Source organism: Cryptotermes secundus, unplaced genomic scaffold (genome assembly GCF_002891405.2).
Source record: "Cryptotermes secundus unplaced genomic scaffold, Csec_1.0 scaffold478, whole genome shotgun sequence".
Lineage (NCBI taxonomy): Eukaryota > Metazoa > Arthropoda > Insecta > Blattodea > Kalotermitidae > Cryptotermes > Cryptotermes secundus.
In genome coordinates, this window is record NW_019721767.1 from 386,941 (window position 1) to 406,928 (window position 19,988).

General features: G+C 37.3%; 1 protein-coding gene across 1 annotated transcript; it reads left to right on the forward strand.

Moving 5' to 3' along the window:
• Positions 1 to 106: 106 nt before the first annotated feature.
• On the forward strand, positions 107 to 19,679 carry LOC111875702 (Hermansky-Pudlak syndrome 1 protein homolog). Its single transcript, XM_023872149.2, has 10 exons — positions 107 to 434; positions 527 to 667; positions 1,310 to 1,422; positions 3,440 to 3,685; positions 6,940 to 7,324; positions 8,332 to 8,795; positions 12,802 to 12,946; positions 13,658 to 13,771; positions 14,948 to 15,033; positions 16,919 to 19,679. The coding sequence occupies exons 1-10, from the start codon at positions 315 to 317 to the stop codon at positions 17,094 to 17,096; spliced, it is 1,992 nt and encodes a 663-aa protein (XP_023727917.1). The 5' UTR covers positions 107 to 314; the 3' UTR covers positions 17,097 to 19,679.
• The last annotated feature ends 309 nt before the right edge of the window (positions 19,680 to 19,988 follow it).

Genomic DNA, 19,988 nt, shown 5'->3' on the forward strand with positions numbered 1-19,988 from the left:
TTATATTTTAACCTTTATGTTTTGAGTCGAAGCCCCAGTGTGTTTAGGATTATTCAATAAAATAAGCAGCACTAATTTGGTCACTATCTCTTATGTTCAACGTTGGTTAAGCTGGACCGCAACGTTTTGTTTTATGTAGCAGACAGATATGTTGCAGACGACTAGAAGTACAGATTTAAACGCTATACAAAACGAAGTGACTTTGTGTACTAAAGCGGACAGTGGGTTTGTAGTGGCGATGATAGATAGTAAAACTCCAGAATGAGTCTTGATAGTTTATAAACCATATTTCAATTTGTGTTTATTTCGAAGCTATGAAATGTATACTGATATTTGATCATTTAAATGATGTATTGTATGCCAAGTACAACAAGAAATTTTCGAAACATGCCAGAAAATTAAGTCGAGAACAAGGGTTTATATCGGATGGAAGGGTATGTGGATATGACGGTGAACTGTGAAAATTATTTACGTTGGCATAAAAGTTGCTTTATTATTCTGAATGTCATATCTTCTTTATCTTCAGGATGATGATGAGCTTAGCTCAAATTTTCTGATACAGCATTTTTCTCCAATTGTCACTTCCCAGCAGCTCATGAATTGTCAGTTTGGCAATTCTTACACGTCAGTCCAATGTAAAGATGGCACCAATATAGTTTTCAATCAGGTAAGTTTCCAGCAAGACGAAAATAAAAGAATTGAAAGGTGAATTATTTGGTTGTTTAAAATATCAGTTATTAACTGCATATTGATATCTATGGGTATTATTTGACTGAGGGCCAGATTTTGTGTGGCAAAGAGAAGGTTCAACCAAATTAGGCGACACAAGTTGGTGGGAAAGAGTAAGCATGCTAGTGAACACACCAATTGTTGGAGGCAGATTTTCAATATTAAAAAGGATTATAATGGTTGACAGCTACAAGGCATAATAAGTAATTCTGAAATAAGTAATTTTGAGCCCATTTTGATCAAGTGACTTAGCCATTACATTAAGTATACTAATGTTTCATTTAATTATTATATATGAACTATACTGGAACTTTTGTAAGTATATTTTCACAGTATGGTGACAGGCTATATTATATACATTACAATGGCTTGTTTTAGGTCTAGTAACCCTAAGAAACATGAATTCCATAATGGGTTAGGATATGTGGCTGGGTTAAAATGGTTTATGTGAAGTCCAGTAACTGTTAATAAGCCTTAGGTTAAAGCACAGGTATACATGCTCACTACACAGTGAAGAGTTCCTTCAAATGTATCATTATTTGGTCAGAAATAAAAGCATTTGCATTATGTTCTTTTTCAGTACATGGGGTATTTGTTTGTTCAAATTGGCCTAAATGATGTAAACTGGCTCCAGCGGACACTTGGGATTTTCATTACAGTTGTGAAACATCTGTGTGGACCAAATGTTTCTATGTGAGTTGATTTAAGTACTAATATGTATTGCATGTAGTGCTCACAGTGTTCGAGACTGGTGCCTGAAATCTGAATTCATGAAGGAGACGCACTGATTGATTCTAGGATCATTTACTATAATATTTAGGGCTGCGCCATAGCTCAAGCGGTTAGTCGCTGGCTTCCCACTGTGGCAACCTGGATTCAATCGCGGGTCTAGTCAAGTGGGATTTGTGGTGGACAAAGTGGCACTGGGGCAGGTTTTCTCCAAGTACTTCGGTTTCCCCTGCCAATCTTCATTCCACCATTGCTCCACAATCACCCTCACCTATCATCTGGGGCTGGTACAATAGGCCAGAAGTGGCCACAGTACAAGGGACTTAGTCCCACCCCACTAGCAATAAAAAAATAGTATAATATTTCAGTTACATAGATTATTCAATCACATATAATATAAAGAGATAACTGTAAATGAACACAGTGAGGATGATTAGGAGGTAACTGTGGTCTATTTCAAGGCACAGTCCCAGCAGTCAGCTGGAGAGACGTGAAAACCAAGAAAAACCCATCAGGAAAATCGCTAATTAGAGCAAAATTTTGGACCCCCCCCCACCCCAAATGCAGGTCTAGAGCCTTATTTCTTGGCTGTTGTTAATTTGGCACATAATGCAAACTCAAAGATATTTTGCTGCAGATTATATAAACTTATATAAGATTTGTTATAACAGATGTTACTGACATGAGTATAAACAACTTTCTTGACAACTCTACAAGGTAAGTGAAAGGCAAATTTCTGTATCAGTATATTATTCTTGTCCATTTATTAATCCGGGGCATGCACAGTTGGTTGAGGTACTTGCTACAAGCCAGAAGGTCGTGGGTACGGTCCCAATGTGGTGGATTTTTTCAATTTACCTAATCCTTCCAGCCACACTATGGACCTGGGGTCAACTCAGCCTCTAACAGAAAGGGGTACCCGGAGTCTTCCTGGGGCATAAAGAGTGGCCGGTGCTTAAGGCTGACAAACTTACCGCCATCTGTAAGCCAATTGTCTAGAGAAAATATGGGAGCCTCAATGTCTCACAACCCTATGGGCCTTCACGCCTGTTACAGGGATAGCCTTTCTTTATTAATCCTCTGTTCATTGTTTTTAGTGTATAAGAACTTCATAATGCATGAGCTGCAGGGTACACTTAGTAGTTAGTCCTATACAGATCTGTACTTGCAGATGTCAGGATGTAATCACTGTCTGTCTGTACCTGTCATTGTGAAAAGTATATAAAGTTGCCATTCTCAAAAACAGTTCCTTAGCATACATTTACATATTCCTTCATGCTCAGGAATGAGCAATCACATGTCTAGGTAATGACTGAAAATTTGGTTCCTTATAATTTTCCATTTCATGCACCATAAACAGAAGAAACATTTTGTGTGATCAGCATCATACCATACATTCTTAAATCTTCACCGTGGGATTTCTTCCACATGTGGGGGCAGTTGCATTTGCGCCCAACGCTGGGAGTTGTTCTTAGTTTATTTTAACACTTTCTCAATTGTATACGTTAAATTGTTGAATGGGAAGATGATTGTAAGTAATGATTGATGCAGAAACAGTCATGGCTTGTTCTAGATGCTGTCCTACTGGAGGCAGAGATGAAAACCACAAAAAACCCTAATTCAGGATAACCAGCCTCCAGGCAGAGATTGAGGCCATGACGACCTGATATACAAGTGTAACAAGAATCCTAACCACTGAATTATAACATATGTTGAATATGAGAGAGTTAAAAAAATTACTCTTAAAAATTTTAGTATAAAGTTTACATTTGCTGTTTATGTACCGTTTAGTATCTTTTTGTTCATGTGGTAAAAAATTAGACTCGTGAGAATGTCATATAGTAGAGCCTACATTTGGCATAGAACATATCCATCCTTCCATCCTAAATTAAGCATTTGTAAGATATTAGACATATCCTCCTGTGTTGAAGTGTCAGTACTATGGCAATGTTCAAATCTATCTCTTAAGTTCTTTTTACAGACTTAAGAAGAACAAAAGTAATGCCTTGCTGCTGTCACGTCTTCTTGACACGTGGATGCAGTTGCAGGACAATGACCAAGCCTTCCTGCTTGAAGCTATTGAACAGCTGATGGTGAACGTTGATCTTACAGCAGCATCACTTAAAGCCCTCCAGGATGCTGTTGACAAACTGAAAACCGTTACAGAATTTTCACGAATTCATGCCATGCTACTTGTTGAGAACAAATTTCTCTCTCTGTATTCCAGGTGAAGAAACAGTTCAGACTACTTCTATTTCTGTGAATTTGTAATTCTGTATTTCAGCATCCTGTTGCACATATCTAATTAAACATATGTGTATTTAGTCTGCCAGTAATGCAACAATCATTAAAATATTCACCATTCAACAACAACAACACGACATGTTTCGGCCACAGGTAGCCATCCTCAGGTGTTTCAATGCATCTAAACTGTTACACTGTTTTGATTTAAGTCGACTGCAATGCACAATTTCAGTGCGCATCAAAACAGTGTAACAGTTTAGACACCTCAAAGCACCTGAGGATGGCCATCTGTGGCTGAAACATGTTGTGTTGGTGTTGAATGGTGAATATTTTAATGATTGTTCCATTATTGACAGACTAAATACATAGATGTTTAATTCTGTGAATCTGGTTTGCTGCTTTACATTTTCAGTTTAGTTTACACTTTCTTTTCAACAACAATTGACTCTGAAGTTCTGTAGACATATATGTGATCATTATTATATTAACTCTTACCCATCACATGAAATATTTCTGCCTACTCTGATTTGGTTTGTGTAAAACTGTGAAGAACCCCTTTCTTCATTCTCTCTCCTGGCCACATAGAGAACATATCAAGGTCAATGTAAATATCAGTAAATAGTTAAAAATATTATGAACAAAGTTTCTTTCTTACTTATTACTTAATTCTATTTGGAATAAGGAAGAATTGGCTGATCAGTGAAAGGAATCTGTTATTGTACCAATTCACAAGAAGGGCAATGAAATTGACTGTAGTAAGTATCATGGGATATCACTGCTCTTAACTCATACAGAATTTTATCCAATATCCCTCTCTCAAGGTTAAATCATATAGATGAAATATGAAATTAGTGGGGATCATCAATGTGGGTTTTGATGTAACATAACAACTACTGATCGGACTGTTTACATTGCAGCCATTTGTGTCCCATTGGGTGTGCCGTACCACTAGAAGCACAAAACCAAGAGAGCGGCACACCCAATGGGACACAATACAGAAGATAGGAAGAAAACATCCTACATCATGAAAATTAATGATATCAACAACATGTCTTAACACTTTGCGGACCGGTGGCATATTTTTATGCCCACTGTTTTTAAACGTGGTGGACCGGTGACATATTATTATGATTTTAGGACACATTATGTTGAAACACACTATACCTTGCACTGGCGCCAGGCAGACTCATGACTGGTGCGTGATAGACCTCTTGAATGATTGCTTCATAGTCAGTAACATGAGCCCGCTGTTTATGACCCAACTGTTTTCCTTTCCCACTCCAAAAGAAAATGTCTTTGTTCATCTTCCAGCTGCATGCACCAGGCAGGAAGTTACTAGTGCAAAATGGATCAAGGTTGGAAGAGGTTGAGGTCCAAACGTTTTCTCGGAGAACAAGAAATATCTGACTTGTTCTCCGATGAGCTATCTGACATCCCTTGTGAGTCTGCTCACAATCTGATAGTGAGTGTGGCAGGGGCAAACAAAAAATTGTGGCCACAGACAGTGAAAGTGAGAGTGAGAGTGACAGTAACTCTGACGAAAGTGTGGGTAGCAACATTGCGGGGACAGCCACATGAGGAAAAGTAGACAAAACGCCTGCTTTGGGACAGTTTACTGGAAATCCAGGGGTGAAGCAAATTCCATCTGACCCAAATCCACAATTCACAATTCGAGCATGGTTGATGTTCAAAGGAGGCATGGACAGGTAAAGAAGCCTATTTGTATTTCTGAGTATAATATGTTCATGAATGGAGTTGATAGAGCCAATCAGTACTTGGCCTATCATTCTCTTCCTCGGAAAACAGTAAAGTGGACAAAGAAAGTTGCGTTGTGGCTTATAAATTGTGCCATTTTCAATTCATTTTTGGTTTTCAAAAATCTAAACCCTCATTGAAAATTGAAATACAAGGCATTTCTGCTGAATGTGGCAAAAGCCTGGGCTACAGACCAGACGGTGGTGGCAGAACCGGCGGCAGACACAGACTTAGTGCAACCAGGTCCATCAACTCCCACCCCACACAGGCCTCATGTGGACCCCCCTGGGCGACTCTCGGGTGATATGCGGAAACATACCCTCGTGAAAACTGTGAAGAGTGAACATGCCAAGGGGAAGCAGCCTTCTAGGCGATGCTGTGTTTGCACAGTACACAACAAAAGGAGTATGATTGTATACATGTGCAAGTTCTGTGTAATGCCACTTCACAAAGGGGAATGTTTCCAGAAATATTTAAATTGCCGGCCCATGAAGTGTTAAGCATACTATTTGACCACGTACACAGTGCAGTAGACACCTTATAAGTGTGTTGCCTGAAGGTGGCCCTATGAAGCTGAAACATGTAGCATAAACACTGAATGTACATATTAATGACACTTTAAACATTTAACGAGCATTTTAATGAATTAAATGTCATATAGTATCATTTCGAATTTAATTTGTCACATTATAGATGGAAAACAAGACTACAAATGATTTAATTTTGCCAGTGGTTCTGTATGGATGTGAAACTTGGTCTCTGACATTAAAGGAGGAACATAGACTGAGGGTGTTTGAGAAAGGGTGCTGAGGAGAATATTTGGACCAAAGAGAGATGAAGTGATAGGAGGTTGGAGGAAATTGCAGAATGAGCTTCATGACTTGTACTCTTCGCAAGTATAATTAGAACGATCAAGTCATGGAGTATGGGATGGGCAGGGCATGTATCACGAATGGGCTGAAGAAGAATGCATATAGGATACTGGTGGGAAAGCCAGAAGGAAAGAGACCACTAGGTAGACCAAGATGTAGGTGGGTGGATAATGTTAATGTGGATCTTACGGAGATAGGATGGGGTGCTTTGGACTAGATTTATCTGGCTGAGGATACGGACCAGTGGAGGGCTCTTGTGAACACTGTAATGAACCTTTGGGTTCCATAAAATGCTGGAAAGTTCTTTAATAGTTGCACAACTGGCAGCTTCTCAAGAAGGGCTCAGCTCCATGAAATTAGTTAGTTCTTTCTTACAGCATAAACACATGAAATCTGTAATGTCAGAAATCTCATGACAGTGAAGGTACAGGCATTAATATCCAAATACTATTTTACTGAAATGCCTAAAAACCCAATAAAACATTTTCTGCTTTATAACACATTTTACCCATTTCCAATATTTATATGAGGAGACTGAGAACATTACACAGCAAATCTTATGGCAAATATATGATATAGATTTCTAATTTTGTGTAATATTTATCTTCAGCCGAGGTGCACAAGAATTATCAGCAGGAGATATCATGTTCTTAAGTTTGATGTGTGAAGCATTTTACCTTGCCCCTGCTGATACCAGCCTTGTTGAGAGCACAGAAAGTGAAGATGCCGATGAATCGAGTGGAGATGAATTCTATAGTCCACAGTCAAGTCCCCAGGGTAGCCCTTTTCAAACGAGGAGGGAATATTCAAGGCCCACAGAAGACAGCAGCCAAGTGGAATTGCATTCGTCACCCATCAGATTTCTGGATATCAGTGAGGCTGATGGTATTGTCAGTCAGGTAGTGCTTCTGATGGGCAGTGGCATAACATATAATCCTCATGTGGTACATATCTGCCCTTTGGATGAAGGAGTTCATTTACTACTGATGTTTGAGGTAACTGAAACATTTTGCTTCAAAACTTTGTCAATTACAATTCAGCACATTAAACTATATATACTCTTGACAACATAGAATTCATATCTTAAATTAATAACACTTTTTCTTTGAAAATACAGTCATATGAGATTATTTCAAAATCTGGTAATACACTGAATTGTTGACAAAATAAACACCAGCTTAACAAAATATTTGCGAGTGTATAAATTGTTCTCTAATTCCTTTTTAGAATTTTTCTATATAGTTTTTTCATTTAATGTAAGTCCTCCTCAACTCCTTACCATGTGACTGAATAATGATACAGGCAATGAAAGATAGGGGAATATTATGTTAAATTCATATACTTAGGAAAGAAGCATAATGACTGTGAATTCAATGAAGTATTAACAGAATGTCAGTTTGTCTCTGCAAAGTAGCTGACACAAAATATGGAAACACAGTGTTGTGTTTATATGCATGGTAATGTGAACTCAATGTGAAGTATGACTGTATCTTTTTTTGATAGTTGGTGCCAACATGACACTAAGACAAATCACTGTAATAGGCATAAGAACATCATATTATTTCAGTGTAAAATCTGACATTCTCATGACAATTAATGAAATCTCAGACAGCTCCATCTATACAGAACAGAACATTAACCTAATATTGAAATGTTTCCAGGTAGAGTTACAGATGTTGGCTGTTGTTTAAATAAATAGGAATTAAAAAAAAATCTGTTAATAAAGTGACAACTAATTACTTGAAGAGAGAGCCAAGTCCCAGTATGTTGCAAATACCTCAGGCAATGCACAGTGATCAACACAGTACTCATACAGTATAACTTCAGATTTCTATTCTATATTGACAAGGCTAATTGCCCAAGGTCACTTCATTGTATTATGGCTAACTGAACAGACAGACATAGACTAAGTTAACTGTTCGCTTTAAGAATGTCTGTAATCTGTTTACTAAATAAATACAACATGAACTGGGTCATAAATAATGTTATTTTGGAATTACAGATTGGAAATGTTATGGTGTCTTCTGGATTGTATGAGGTATTTCATTATCTTAATGTGCTTCAAAGTGTTCGTTTACAAAGAGAAATGGATGAAGTGAAACACACATTTGATAATCTTGAAAGTGGCATCAAGAAAGTGTTTGAAGGTTTGAAGAAAATCCGCCACATAAGACCAGAAGTTGAAAACTGCCAGCGTAAACTTCACTCTAAATGGGACTTCATGCGGAAAAAATATCTTGAATACATAAAAACAACAGACTCTGAATGCTTGTTGCGGGTTGAAGCAAGTACAGCACCCTTCATGCAGGATCTTAAAGAACTGTTGCAGTTGACATGTTTTGACAACAAAATGATCGACATAGGCAGGGATGCTGTGCTGGCTGTAGCTAGCACAGTGAAGCATCGCCTGTCTGATTTCAGCAGCTTTCTCAAGGTCAAGGCTTTGCGCAACTTTACCCTTGGATCATATCCTTTACTGACACTAAATTGATTACTAACTTTCTACAAACAATAAGAATATACTCTCATGTGCAAATTCTTCTTGTTCTTGATTATTTTTACACATTTTCTTTTTAATTTGCACCACTTGTAAAATTTTCTGATTACTTATAAAACCAAACTATATCATATACATACACATTTGTGATCCTATGTCTCCACCCTTTCCATTTCTATTCTATGGCCCTTCACATTCTACAGTCTGTTGTATGGGCTTGGTGGGGAGGGGGAGTAAAGAACAAACCTTCACTGTGCTGGACCAATGCATTGGTACCACATATGAGACTACACAGTTCCATGAACCAGAAGACAACTTCCAGACATTACCATGAAGGTGATGCCATGATTGTGTGTTTCAAATAACATAATTTTGGATTACCCGCAATTTTTGTCAAAGCCTCCCCCCATTAACCTGAAATATCAAGATGTATAGTATTTAACTATAGAAAACAGCATTAATGCCAATTCAAGTGGAAAATCTGCTCTAGTTCTCTAATACAGAAGTGGCATTATAATGAGTGTTTACTTTCCAACACAAAAATAGCATGATAATGGCGATGATGACCTTCAGAGAATCTTAAGGTTCTTCTACTTAGGGTTTATACCACTTTCGCACATTCCTCATCCTCATGTTCCAGATTTTTTGGTCATGCAAGTGAAATTCATTCCTTCCACCAATTTGTATTTTTTTAACCACCATGTTTTCAGTCACCTCTTCATTTTTCCAATTTGTGTCCACTGCCAATATTTTAAAATTGGAATCTCAACAGAGAGCATTTGGCTGTGGGCCAGCACATGTAAGAGTAAAAACATTCGAGCTGTGTATCTTGCAAACCACGAACTTATGCATATATCGGCATACATACATACATACATCAGCATTTCAGAGTATTCATAAGTGTGCAACTGGCACTGAATGTAAAACTTGTCAAACAACAGTCACAAGACAATCACAGATAAAATCGCAGAGACATCAATTTGACTATAGTTAAAATCTAAACTGAATACCTCAATTAAATAGATACAATGGTACACATACAATTACACCTACAATATAATTAACAATGCATAATAATTCTCCTTTCTACTCATATATATACATATGCATGCAATGAAGAACTATAGTTGTCACATATTTAGATATAAATTGCACAGTAATATAATGAAATATACCTAAATAAACATATTACAATAAAACAAAAATTCATCAACTGAATAAAACGAGTTATTGATTAATATTTCTTTTAGTTTTCCTAGAAAAAGTTTCCTGTCTTGTACCAAATCTCTTACATAGAGAGGCAAACTGTTGAAAATTTTAACACACATAATAAACTCCTTTTTGCCTTACTGCTAAATGTGACTGCAATACGTGTAGATTCCCTCTATGTCTTGTGGTCTTATCATAGATTGCATCATTAAAAATAAAATACTCAACATTACTTATCATAAAAATCATCAGAGATAATATATATTGGAAGGCCAATGTTAATACGTTAAGTTTTCTTTAATACCGTCCTGCACGTATCCCTTTGTTTCAATCCCACCATCACCCTAACAGTTCTCTTCTGTAAGAGAAAAATCTTCTTAGAATCTGGTGAGTTACCCCAGAAAACTATCCCATACCTTATGACTGAATGAAAATATGCATGATATATCATCCTGAGTATTTCAGTATTACTGCACAACTTCATATTTCTTAATGCAAAGCATGCCTTGTCCAATCTGGGTAACATTACTTTAATGTGTCTTTTCCAGTTTAAAAACTTATCTATTTCAAGGCCAAAAAATTTGATATTCATTGCATCATATAATACCTAATTTTTATACTGCAATTGCATTGGCTTATTTCCATGATTAATTGTTTCAAATTTTAACACTTTAGTTTTCTTCATATTTAAAGTCAGGCCATTACTTGTAAACCAAAGGTTTAAGGAATTTAACACATGTCTGAACTTTGTTCGGATATCCTGGATATTATCACCTGATACTGATACACTTTTATCAACTGCATACAACAATAACTTGATATCAGTATTTAGGCCTAGTGATAAATCATTAATATATGATAGAGGCAGCAAGGGACCCAATATAAACCCCTGTGGCACTCCATATTTAACAGTTTTTCAACCTGGACAAATTTTCCCTTTCTCACTATTGTACAATTCAACTCTTTGTTTCCTACCCTCCAGAAAGGACTTAATCCACATTATGGTTTTACTACAAATACCATAGACAACCAATTTGCTCAGAAGAATGTCATGAATGACACCATCAAACGCCTTTGTTAGATCACAAAAAAAATCCTAATATTTGTCTACGCTGATATAAGGTTTTTAAGACATGATCAGTTAAGGTGTAGATCACTGTTTCCATATTCCTATTTTCCCTAAAGCCAAACTGTTCAGATTTAATTATATTATTTGTATTTATATGCTGCTTTATGTATAATATATACATTCAGAAAAGTGAAAATGTTTCATTCTATAAGTGTATGTGTGTATATATTATGAAAACTGATGCTACAGAAAATTGAAGTCTATGAAATGAAATGCACATTGTATACATATTGTATTTTGTAATAATGTATGAGGTGTCATTAAATAAGGTGAATTTACATTTTTATGGACCCATATATAAGGGGTGGGCCTTGTTGGCCCTTGAACCACGACAACAGTGATCTATTGATATTCACTGAATGAATGTATAAGGGGTGGGCCTTCTTGGCCCTTGCACCATGACCACAGTGATCTGTTGATATTCACTGTATGAGTGTATAAGGGGTGGGCCTTCTTGGCCCTTGCACCATGACCACAGTGATCTGTTGATATTCACTGTATGAGTGTATAAGGGGTGGGCCTTCTTGGCCCTTGCACCATGACCACAGTGATCTGTTGATATTCACTGTATGAGTGTATAAGGGGTGGGCCTTCTTGGCCCTTGCACCATGACCACAGTGATCTGTTGATATTCACTGTATGAGTGTATAAGGGGTGGGCCTTCTTGGCCCTTGCACCATGACCACAGTGATCTGTTGATATTCACTGTATGAGTGTATAAGGGGTGGGCCTTCTTGGCCCTTGCACCATGACCACAGTGATCTGTTGATATTCACTGTATGAGTGTATAAGGGGTGGGCCTTCTTGGCCCTTGCACCATGACCACAGTGATCTGTTGATATTCACTGTATGAGTGTATAAGGGGTGGGCCTTCTTGGCCCTTGCACCATGACCACAGTGATCTGTTGATATTCACTGTATGAGTGTATAAGGGGTGGGCCTTCTTGGCCCTTGCACCATGACCACAGTGATCTGTTGATATTCACTGTATGAGTGTATAAGGGGTGGGCCTTCTTGGCCCTTGCACCATGACCACAGTGATCTGTTGATATTCACTGTATGAGTGTATAAGGGGTGGGCCTTCTTGGCCCTTGCACCATGACCACAGTGATCTGTTGATATTCACTGTATGAGTGTATAAGGGGTGGGCCTTCTTGGCCCTTGCACCATGACCACAGTGATCTGTTGATATTCACTGTATGAGTGTATAAGGGGTGGGCCTTCTTGGCCCTTGCACCATGACCACAGTGATCTGTTGATATTCACTGTATGAGTGTATAAGGGGTGGGCCTTCTTGGCCCTTGCACCATGACCACAGTGATCTGTTGATATTCACTGTATGAGTGTATAAGGGGTGGGCCTTCTTGGCCCTTGCACCATGACCACAGTGATCTGTTGATATTCACTGTATGAGTGTATAAGGGGTGGGCCTTCTTGGCCCTTGCACCATGACCACAGTGATCTGTTGATATTCACTGTATGAGTGTATAAGGGGTGGGCCTTCTTGGCCCTTGCACCATGACCACAGTGATCTGTTGTGCCTTACATTCACCTTACTTATTGACTTACCTCTGTAGACTTAACATCTTCTTTACCTGCTTCATCATGCATCTTGTATTGTCCTTAATAATGGCTACTAGAGCTTCCCTAACCATCAACAAGTATCTGGAGGAATTTCCAGGTCTCGTACATTTTCTTTACATTGATCGCTTCAATCACCGCATCACTGCTCCCAGCCTTGACTTCAATTCAGAAGAAACAACATCACTCACCAAGAAGAAGGCAAGAGTTATAGAATATTTCAAACCACCCCCTAATCCTCAAATTCTCTACATGTGCATTTTCTGAAATTTGTTATGTAACATCTGCAGAAGCTTCAAGGGCTGTGAAACCTCTCAATCTGCATGGCATTGTTAGCAGAGTATCCACTGTTACAGATCAGCTGGTAACAGTAACCAGTACCTAACAAGTAGAATTCACTTTCTCTGAATTTTTGACAAAGGATCTTTGTTTTCTGAGTCTATTACTCAGAACTGTTAGACTTCCACTGTAATGCAAACACATCACATAACAAATTAATTTTATTTTTCCAAAAGGAATGTGTATTAATATAATACTAGGTTTTCAAAATGATTGCAACTAACATATCAAGTGGAAATAAAAATACTCCTCACTAGATGATGCTTTGATTATTACTTATTTTGTAGCAAAGAAGTTGGCACTATTTTTTAGGGTGTGAGAATGTGGATGATATTCATCTGGTTCAGGATAGTGATGGGATCCCACAGATTGGTGGGCACCCTCATAAATAAAACCTAAATTTGGCAGCAGTTCCTCTACAACAGAGGTAATGGCTGCACTGCTTTCATTCTATATCCCAATCATCATTTTGGAAAACAGAACATGAAAATGAGAAAAGTCATCACTTCCAAACTTTAGAAGTTATATAAAAACTAAAGGTATATTTAAATAAGCACTTTCTTATATTTTCAGATATGGACCATGGTTGAATTCAGCAGAGCCCATTTGCAAGAGGGCCACACAGCTATTATGTGGAAGGATACCACATTTAATTATGCTTACTTTCTGTGGTTTGAAGATTCTTCGGTAAGCTAACATGTTCAGTCATGTGTCTTGTGTAAAGATATTGGTCACAAAAAGAATGCAGTAATATATGCAATAAGGGATTCCCATATTATAAAAAGTAAGTAAAAAAGTAAAGCTATCCCTGTGACAGGCCGTGAAGGCCCATAGGGTTGTGAGACGTTGAGAGCCCCACATTATCTAGACAATCGGCTCAGAGATGGTGGTAAGGTTATCAGCCTTACGTGCTGGCTGCGCTTTACTCCCCAGGAAAATTATTTAATTAATTCCTGGTATTCATTTCTGTTAGAGGCTGAGTCAACCCCAGGGTCATAGTGCAGCTGGAAGGATTAGGTCATTTGAAAAAATCCAATGACCTCATTGGGACTTGAACATGTGACCTTCCGGCTTGAAACTGTGTTAATGTTATTTGCAGATTGAAGAGTTGTTTACGGTTGACAATAATTACTTTAACGATCATTACATGATGGAACAAATGGTCTCTTACCAGCCAGATATTATTTGCATTATTACTGTTCTCACGACCATTGCAGTTTCATATTTTAATCATTGGCTGTATTGAAGCGCGTACCATTTCTGAGAGGGAATGATTATTATGGGATATTTCATAAGTTTATTACTCTTACAGAGAAATTCTAAAGATGATGTATCATTTGCATCAGCATTCTTGGCAGTTAAGTGGAAACATACTACATATTATTATCAGCCTCTGGTACCCATTGGACAGGAGGCTGGGTTAAGTCACAGAGCTGGTCTGGATGCTGTGGAGTAGAGAAAAATCTCTTGCCTCTGCTGGGAATCGATCTCCAGCTGTGTAGCCTGTGGACCAGTGCTATATGAACTGAGCTATTCTGGCTCCTCAGTATTTAATTATGTAAGCTACTGTAGGAAATCCATTAATTGAAGGAAAAATTTGATACATACGGAGAACAAAAGAGAAGTAAATGATGAACTTGTAGAACACTGTATTTTATTCTAAGATTCCACAGTTTGGTTCAGTAATTTTACCAGCTTACATCCTAAGGGATAAAACAGCCTAAAGGTGTAATTAATGAAGTTGAATCATTTTAACCCTATTACATGCACTAAGTAACTACACCATTATTGCAGTATTATGTGATAAGTACGTGTATGTCTAAAATATGCAGGTGTTTTCTGTAAGTGTTCATAATTTTTTAGGCATCGCCAATGAAACCCAAAGTATTTCCAACTGCAACATTGAAGAATTTTCCAAGGCCAGGGATCCTCTGTGGAGACTTTTATCAGTAAGTATTCAAATCTAATTTGTCCTATCAGAAGTTGGATGTGTAAAAATTGGCCCCTACTGCACGAACTGTTATACAAAAGAAACTGCAGGGGGGAGGGGGTTAAATTAGGAAAATCTTGTAACTTTGTGAGCATGTGTAGATGTACACATAAGAAAAAGGATGAATATTAAAATTAGTATCTGAATAGTGTTAAACCTTGTGTTCTTACATCAAGAGATTTTTCAAAACACTGTTTTTGCACATACTATTTCATAAAAAGCTGGTCACGGTAGCCAAGTGTTCTAAGGCATGTATTGTCTTCACTTGCTCGGAAGCCGGGATTGTGGGTTCAAATCCCACAAAAGGCATGGTTGTTTAGTGTTTGTATGTGTTTATTCTGTTTGTGTTGTACTGTGTCTAGGTAGAGTCCTTGCGGTGAGCTGATCACCCGTCCAAGGAGTCCTACTGTCTGTAAAAATGATCATTGAAACTAATAAATCAGCCCCATGCTCCAAAGTGAGAATGAAATGGGGAAAAACATAAAAAAATACCCACAAAATAATGAGCAGTTGTCCTAGAAAATGTCACCATTTTTTACACCCAAATCTTTCAATGAATGTGACTCCTGAACATGATAAAAAACTTTTTTTTTATTTGTTTCATTTTGGTCCATCACACTAACAGTTACAATTATACACAACACAGCAGGCCAAGAAATCATAACGGACAATATTAAGAATCTCCCTACTCAAGTTACATAGGAGGCACAACATCGGCCACCTTGAAGAGAGACGACAGGGGTTATTGACACGAACCGTATGGTTGATGTATTTTAATTTTTAACAAAGTTTTAAAACTTTAAAACAACTTTAAATATTTCTATAGCCAGAAAGGCTGCTGTGAGTGATGGATGGAACATTGTGTACTTGGACATTACATGTGTATTTGATATGACAACTGTTGTGATAGTGGTTTCAAAAAAGTGTTTGGTGCCTCTGAAGATGATCCAAATGGATCAAAACATGTAAGGCTAGTGAATCATCAAGTGAGAAAACTGAAATAGTCACATTGGACGGACTTGTCTTTTATAATTGTAAATGATAAAAACATTTAAAACTCCTGAGCTCAGGACAGAGATTTGGTTCACATACTGAAAATCACAGTGTGCTTTATGTTTACCAGGGAACAATTAAGAAATTATTATGAATATTTTAAAATCATTGTGNCCTGTCGCACTCTATACGATAAATGACACAAACTCCGTCCCAAGTGCAAACAATATATTATATGTCCTTGATCTTGCTCTCCTTTACACTGCACTTAGTTTAAAATTTAACATTTAAAACACATTGTTCCTTTCGTTGTTATTATCAGCATCTACTTCGTTGATATCTGTCTGGTTTATAGATTATTTTTGTTACACTTGTTACACTTCTAAAATCTTTAGTTCTAATTTTAAAATCCTTTAAAATTTAAAATTGTCAGGGTTACTCGCCCTATGTCGATAGTGCTGCAGCGGCTAGTTCTTGTTTCTAGTACTGTACAGGTGTTATTTTGTGTGGTCTCCCTGTGTGCGTGCCACTGCTATTCTTTACTACATGTGTAGTACAACGAAAGGAACAATGTGTTTTAAATGTTAAATTTTAAATTAAGTGCAGTGTAACAGCAACGTGAGCGTATACAACTGATGATGGCCGTTTGAGGCCGAAACATGTAGTGTAAAGGAGAGCAAGATCAAGGACATATAATATAATGTTTGCACTTGGGACGGAGTTCATATCATTTATCGTAATAGGGATGTATCTGGTAGGTTATGAAGGGATTACTTTCTGGATTTCAAAAACATACAAGATGAAAAATTAAATTTCCCAGTCTAAATTAAAACTCAATTTATTGTTGGCAGGAAACTGACAGAAGTCTGCTTCCCCAAGACATCACTTTCTAAAGTCCATTGCTATGAGCTGTATTGTATCCATCTAGGCCTTGCCACCTCAACGTGTGTATTGGAACAGTCCCGAAGATTAGCAGCCACAATCTGGGAAGTAACTGGTATGCCAAGCAATCCCATTGATTTATTATAAACTGTCCAAGATATTCTGATGGGAAGAGTTTGAATGCATGGTCTGTGTTGTCAAATTAGTCTACACATAATGATTGTTGTTCTGCTGATTCAGGTTTTCAGTCAAGGTTACAATGATAAATGTTATAGACAGGTGGTTTGGTTGTTTTTCAATACTACTCATTTCTTCTTCATTCATTTTAACATTATATAGATTTGGTCTGTGTATCTGGTGAAAAATATTATATTATGTTGAAGGCCTGGAAGAAATGTATAGGCTTCTTTTGAAGTCTGCAATTTGCTACAGAGCTGAAATCATGTAATGTAAATAATGATGATGATGAAGTAGGAGTCAATACAATCTTTATGGCTTCTGATGAATGGCTTTATCATTGTACTATCTAATTTAAACAACTGATGTTTAGGCTTGCTGATGAAGTCTTCAAGAGTACATATTCATAATAACACAAAATGAATGAAAACTGCAACATGAAAGTGCGATTATAAAGCTGACATTAACAACTGGGTTTCCTGTTACTGATTTTTGCATCGGAGCTCTCAAGTTAAAATGTTTCAAAGAATTAATATATTGACAGACTTAACACATAACTACAATATTAGACAGACCCAATGGGTCTTGAGATAAAAATATTTTTAAAATTGTGTGATCAGGATCTGAGCATTGCTTCAAGAGATATGTTCTGATTCGCAATTCTGTGTTACCTTTGCGGTAGATTAACCACTATTGTGTTTCAGATCTTAATAGCAGAAAAGAAAATACATACTTCTGATACCTGATATATCTTTTGGAGATACAAATCAAAACAGTGTCGCTGTAATATATGTCCAATTTTATGTTATGCATGATATCACTTATTAAAGTTTCCATTCAATCTTAAATACAGCAATCACTTACCAGCTGTGGATTTTTACTGTGTCTAGTAGTATTTCATTTCACATATATATGTGATGTTTAATTTGTGAATGCACTGAAAAAAATCAGTGGCTCCCATGCCAATAGATTTACATTTGCTGGGTCAGCTGTAATGGCATTCAAAAGCAGGTTTCTAACTTCCAGATTACCACTGCAATCTTTCTTTGTGGACAGATTTTCTTTTTATATTTTGTATCTAATTTATTTTTAACATGTTTTTTGTTTTTAGTGAAGGAAGAGGCAATTTAGGTTTTGAGGAGAATTAGCAGTAGCCACAATATCCAAAGCCTCCAATTTCCTTTATCTTACCAATGAAGGTTTTGTCAACTATGGTGTTTTTTGGGATCATAATCTCCATGGTCTCTGAGGGACTACCGTATTTAAATAAATGTAAACCGTGAATGATGTAATTACTATAGTCCTTTGCAGTTCAGAAGTTTTGTGTCACACAAGGTCATAAGTAGAATCCTATCTACCAATGGACTTCAAGGAGTTGAAATGTAATGTGTTCGGCAAATATCAATGCCACTAACAACTGAAAATTATTTGTAGATGTAATTACAGCGATCTGTGCAGTGTATTGATTATGTAAACTCATACCTTCTTTCTGCTCTTGAATGATAATGGTGTAAAATGAATGGTTTGCACATCTGACTCACTGATACAGCTTGGAAAGCGTGATGTAACCAGTTCATTTGCTTCAGCAATTAACACAGCAGTCACTCAACTGAAACAGTAGTACATGAGATAATGAATGTTGTGTGTGCGCACGTGTGCATGTGTATATACATGTATTTGTAAAAGGAAGAGGTAAAAATACCAGCGACATTATTAAATGTATGTAGTTTTGAGGCATCAGAATGCTCAAGTTGTATCTACAACTTAACTAAAAATGGTTAAATGAGGTGGATAAGCTGGCCAGATGCTGAGGAGTCTTTCCATTCTACAGGTTTCATATTAATTGTGATATTTTAAGAATATGTTTTAGTATCTTTCTAAAGTCGCTGTATATTGTTTATAATAAACCTTTGAAGTGAACCTTAGAAAACACGTAACAGAACTCCACACCGAGATTAGGCTAGAGAAACCACTGTATATATGAATGTAAGCAGCTTGTCCATGACTTTTGCACATAAAGTCAATGCACAATGAAGAGGTAATGTTTCTCCATCCACAAGTCTTACCACCAGAACTACCTTGCAAATTCTAAGGCTTCAAGGACTGCACTGAAACTGGCAGCAAGCCACATACTGGACCTTGTATAGCCTCTTTAGGCTGTATTTATAAAGGCCTTCCACTTTAAAGCTTGTAATAAATAAAAAAATTACACCCAGACATTCTTACCCTGAGTAATGGGGGGAAGGGAGGGGTCAATTTCATGCTTTGGCTGCTTTGCTCCCCAGGAATAACCTCACCCCCAAATACATATGGGATAGGAGGTTGGATGGCCCCCACAGCCAGCCTGGATACTGTAGAGAAGAGAAAAATCTCTTGACCCTGCCTAGAATTGAGCCCCCATTCCTCATTTGTCCAGACCAGAGCCTAGTCACTATACATAGTAATCTACCCATCATTTAATTTTTCCATGTTCTTATTGAACCTTAGAAGTTGAACCAGAAGAAGAAGTAGATACAGACGGGAAAGGACCATATATTTTACAAAGTGAGGTGGAAAAAGCTATCAAGGAAATTAGGAAGGGAAAGGCTACAGGAAATGATGATGTACATGGAGATGTGCTCAAGTTGCTGGGAGAAGGTGGTTTGAAAACACTGACAAAACTAATGAACACCATATATGAAAGTGGAGAGTGGCCCAAGGACTTCACAGAAGTGACAATGATTGCCTTAAAGAAAAAAACAAAAGCTACAAAATGCAGCGACCATCGCACAATAAGCCTTATTGCACATACAGCAAAGATAATAGCAAAGATACTTAAAAGAAGAATTGAAAGGAAAATAGAGGATGTACTTGGAGAAGATC

Bases quoted from the DNA above. Each gene is read 5' to 3' on its own strand.
- LOC111875702 (XM_023872149.2), top strand. From the start codon at position 315: ATGAAATGTATACTGATATTTGATCATTTAAATGATGTATTGTATGCC. The intron at 13,772-14,947 runs GTAAGCTAACAT...ATAATTTTTTAG, and splicing joins TGTGGTTTGAAGATTCTTCG to GCATCGCCAATGAAACCCAA. The intron at 15,034-16,918 runs GTAAGTATTCAA...TATTGTTGGCAG, and splicing joins CTCTGTGGAGACTTTTATCA to GAAACTGACAGAAGTCTGCT.